This window comes from Mus caroli, chromosome 12 (assembly GCF_900094665.2).
Source record: "Mus caroli chromosome 12, CAROLI_EIJ_v1.1, whole genome shotgun sequence".
Classification (NCBI taxonomy): Eukaryota; Metazoa; Chordata; class Mammalia; order Rodentia; family Muridae; genus Mus; species Mus caroli.
This window is the reverse complement of record NC_034581.1, coordinates 78,932,321-78,934,090: the sequence shown is the minus strand read 5'-3', so window position 1 is coordinate 78,934,090 and position 1,770 is coordinate 78,932,321. Positions and strand designations below refer to the sequence as shown.

At 47.5% G+C, this 1,770-nt stretch overlaps 1 protein-coding gene across 1 annotated transcript in view; it reads right to left on the bottom strand.

Annotated features, from left to right (window-relative positions):
• Positions 1-512: 512 nt before the first annotated feature.
• The window catches only part of Lin52 (lin-52 DREAM MuvB core complex component), a 97,913-nt gene continuing 96,655 nt past the window's right edge, over positions 513-1,770 (bottom strand). The window contains exon 7 of the mRNA XM_029484447.1: positions 513-896. Coding sequence (XP_029340307.1) covers positions 811-896 — 86 coding nt within the window. The 3' untranslated portion in view covers positions 513-810. The remainder of the gene's footprint in view (positions 897-1,770) is intronic.

The window sequence follows — 1,770 nt, the reverse complement described above, 5'->3', positions numbered from 1 at the left end:
GGGGCCACCCACACACTATGCTTTGTCATTGCCCTCTGCCTTGGATTCCCAGGATAGGCAGCTACGGAGATGATACTACAGACCCTCTGAGGGAGAATTTTGGAGGCAGGGAGGTCTGGAGCCAGGTCCCTGGGTTTGACAGCTGTGTGACCCTAGATAGGTTTGTTAGCCCCTTGGTTCCAACTGACAAAATGATTTTCACAAGGGAGGGCAGTGTGGGGTCTTTAGTGCCAGGCCCCACACTGCCCTCCAAAGTTGAGGTCACAGACCTGGGCCTCACATTCTTTATTTTTAAAATGTTCTTTATTAGTATATATTAATTATACAAAATAATGACTTTTATTATAAGATTCATATATCATATCATATCATATCATATCATATCATATCATATCATATCATATCCACCCTCCCATTACCTCACTTGTTCCCTACCCACCGCACCATTGATCATCTTCCCAGTTAGACCTCCTCCCACTTTGACTCGTAGGAATCTTTCTTTCCTAGGCAAGGCTATGGAGGACAGAGCACAGGGAAGAGCCCGCTCTTCACTCCCTCTAGTGGTGATGGAGAGCATAGCGGGGCGCAGGTACCTCGGCTTGGGTTAGACTTGAGCCAGGCTGGGACAGTGGCTGGGGATGCCCCGAGCCCTTCAGGGCATCCGAGGGAAGGGGTACTAGCAGCATTCCCTCTTAACCATTGCAGACATCCATCAGGAGACCATCTTTCCTTCAACTGTATGTCGGTTAAATGTTAAAGCACCTCCAACAGGGGCCACACATCAGGTGCATCTTTCTTTTGGTGCGCAGCTCAAAGTCCAGCAGAGAGAGGTGCGAACCAGCCGGGTGTGGACTGCTGATGGCAATCTGCTGAGGGCTGGAAGCATCTGGAAGAACCTGGTGTGGGAGTCAAGAACCACAGGTAAGTTAGTCCCTCTGAAACCAACGCGTTTTCCTCGTGGTCCGATGACAGGCAGGGCCGGGGCTGCAGTTAACTTTTCAGTCCATTTTCAATAAACAGACAGACAGACACACACACACACACACACACACACACACACAATTAAAAATACATTAGTCCTGAATAAAGTCCATGCTTTACTTAAGTTTCTGTAGTTTTATTTAATGCTCATTTTGTTTGTTTCTTCTAGAATGTGGCTTTACATTTAGTCAGCATTATCACCTGGGCTGTGATTTGATTTCCTTTCATCAAGAATTATTTTTTGAAGCCAAGTGTGGCGGCCCAAACTTTTAATTCCAGCTCTCAGGAGGCCAAAGCAGAGAGAGCTTTGTGAGTTTGAGACCAGCCTGGTCTAATATTGAGTTCCAGGCAGCCAGGGCTCCACTAGAGACCCTGTCTCAAAACAAAACAAACAGAACAAAACACATTTTTAAAAACCCCAAACAACAACAAAAATATTTTTTGAGGCGGGATCTTAAGTAGCTCGGACTGGCCTCAAATTCCTCTTATAACTGAAGATGACCTTGACCTTTGACCCCTCTGCTTCTCTAGGGACATGTTGTAGACCTTCACTATCACATCTGGGTTTCTGTGGCCCTTGGGATGGAACCTGCTTTGTGTAGGCTCTGCCAAACAACCACATTTTCAGCTTAATCTTGTAGACGGGGGTTGGGGGTGGGGGGCACAAGTATACATTAAAGAATGGGATTCTGGCCGGGCGTGGTGGCGCACGCCTTTAATCCCAGCACTCGGGAGGCAGAGGCAGGCGGATTTCTGAGTTCGAGGCCAGCCTGGTCTACAAAGTGAGTG